A 1993-nucleotide genomic window follows, 5' to 3' on the forward strand; every position below is an offset into this window, starting at 1 on the left:
CGCCCCTGGGCAAGGCTTTTTACATTTCTGTGTAAACCATCACTGCTAGGGAGTCAATCGGGTTTCCGTGACTGCTACTCTTTACTGGAGTGGAAAGCTTCATCTTTCTCCCACGGAGTCGCTGGTGGTTTGAACTGCTGACCTTGCCCATTGGCAGTGCCAGGTGTGATTACAATGAGTAATTGCTATGCCACCAGGGCTCCTGCTGCCACACCTAGAGCTCAGGCCAATGTAAGCCACCCCAGGTACTGGGAGTCTGACCATAGTCCTTGGCTGCCTGCCCCCCACCCCCACCCCTGCTCACATACTCCCTGTCCCACCCCAGGGCCCTAGTCTCTCCAGCCTCCTCCCACCCAGTGCCCATGAGCCACCTTCTGCTCTGGGTCAATTAGCCAAAGCAGCGACTTTGACCTCTTCTCGGCCCCAGCAAATGAGAGAGCGTATGTGGGGGTGAGCGAGGCCTGACCTACAGCGACCCGTTGTGACCAGTCATTCGGCCACCCTCTTAGCCGGTACTGGCCTGGCGGGGGGGCCCCCAGGCATAAAAGGACCTGGTGGAGAGACGGGCCGCCAGCTGCCCATCTCCGGACTCTAGCACACACCATGGCCGGACCCAGCCTCGCCTGCTGCCTGCTCGGCCTCCTGGCGCTGACCTCCGCCTGCTACATTCAGAACTGCCCGCTGGGCGGCAAGCGGGCCACTCCGGACCTCGACGTGCGCAAGGTGAGTTCCCGAAACCCTGCTTCCCGTGCGCTCACCAGGCAGGAGGGACCTCCCAGGAAAGGGAGCATCTCCCCAAGCAAGGCTTCCCTGCCCTGACACACCCCCACCCACCCTACCCCCACGCTGACCCACAGCAGCCTGCCTGGGCTGGGCTAAAAGCTGGGAGGCTGTAGCTTTCACCGGAGAGCCTCCCCAGCTCCGGGCTGACCCGCCACCCTGTCCCACCCGCCCGTCCCCGCCCGTGCCCGCAGTGCCTCCCCTGCGGCCCAGGGGGCAAGGGGCGCTGCTTCGGGCCCAACATCTGCTGCGGGGACGAGCTAGGCTGCTTCGTGGGCACGGCCGAGGCACTGCGCTGCCAGGAGGAGAACTACCTGCTGTCGCCCTGCCAGTCTGGCCAGAAGCCCTGCGGGAACGGGGGTCGCTGCGCCGCCTCCGGCCTCTGCTGCAGCCCGGGTGAGCCGGGCACCGGGCTGGCCAGGCTGGACCTGGGGCCGGGGGGCGCGAGCCGGGCCCCCCTGACCCCGCTTCTCTCCTTCCAGACGGCTGCCGCACGGACCCCACCTGCGACGCCGAGGTGGCCTTCCCCCCGCACTGAGCCCACCCCACAGAGCGGACCCCTTCCTCCTCCGCCGCCTCCAGACCATGGAGATTGAATAAAGCTGGTTTTCTGCCCTCCGGCTGGTCTGGCGTTGTCGAATAACTGCCCCTTGTCGGCCCTGGTTCCCGCCGCCTCGGGTGCACAGAGAGGACTGCCCCATGGGGTCTCTAGGCCTTGCGCTGTAGGCGCCCCTGGGTGGGTGGCACCAGCTCTGGGTGGGCTCGTGGTTGGGAACGCAAGGCCTGCCGCGCCCTCTGGTGTCCGAAATGGGAGTGGACGGCTCTGGGGGGCTCAGGACGGTGCCCAGCGGGCAGGGGGGAAGCGGGAATTCGGAGCCACCTGGGAGAGAAGTATGGAGTTTCTGCTCCGGACCCAGTCGGGGGTGGGGACTACGGACCTTGAAGGATCTTAAACCCACTGTCTTCCAGGCATAGCGACCCCGCATAGGGTTTCCTCTTGACGGTGTGGGGGGCAGACGGCCTCCTCTTTCTCCCACAAAAGGACTTGTGATTGCAAAAGTCCAAAACGTTGAGGGTGAGCTCCTCAGACAGCTGGAGATCAAAGCCGGTCTGATTGGGAAGGCTGGAGCCAGAGTGACCCCTGCACCTGATGGCCTCCCTGGCAGTTTAAGGAAGGGCTGGCAGGGAGCTAAGGTGGAAGGAGGGGCCCCGG

General features: G+C 65.0%; 1 protein-coding gene across 1 annotated transcript; it reads left to right on the plus strand.

The window, feature by feature from the left end:
- The first annotated feature begins 603 nt into the window (after positions 1–603).
- Positions 604–1318, plus strand: OXT (oxytocin/neurophysin I prepropeptide). The gene is made up of 3 exons (XM_004697874.2): positions 604–723; positions 975–1176; positions 1263–1318. Exons 1-3 carry the CDS (start codon positions 604–606, stop codon positions 1316–1318), a joined length of 378 nt encoding a protein of 125 aa, XP_004697931.1.
- The last annotated feature ends 675 nt before the right edge of the window (positions 1319–1993 follow it).

The sequence above is a fragment of the Echinops telfairi genome, unplaced genomic scaffold (genome assembly GCF_000313985.2).
Source record: "Echinops telfairi isolate 266 unplaced genomic scaffold, ASM31398v2 ScPeMD7_5592;HRSCAF=6446, whole genome shotgun sequence".
Lineage (NCBI taxonomy): Eukaryota > Metazoa > Chordata > Mammalia > Afrosoricida > Tenrecidae > Echinops > Echinops telfairi.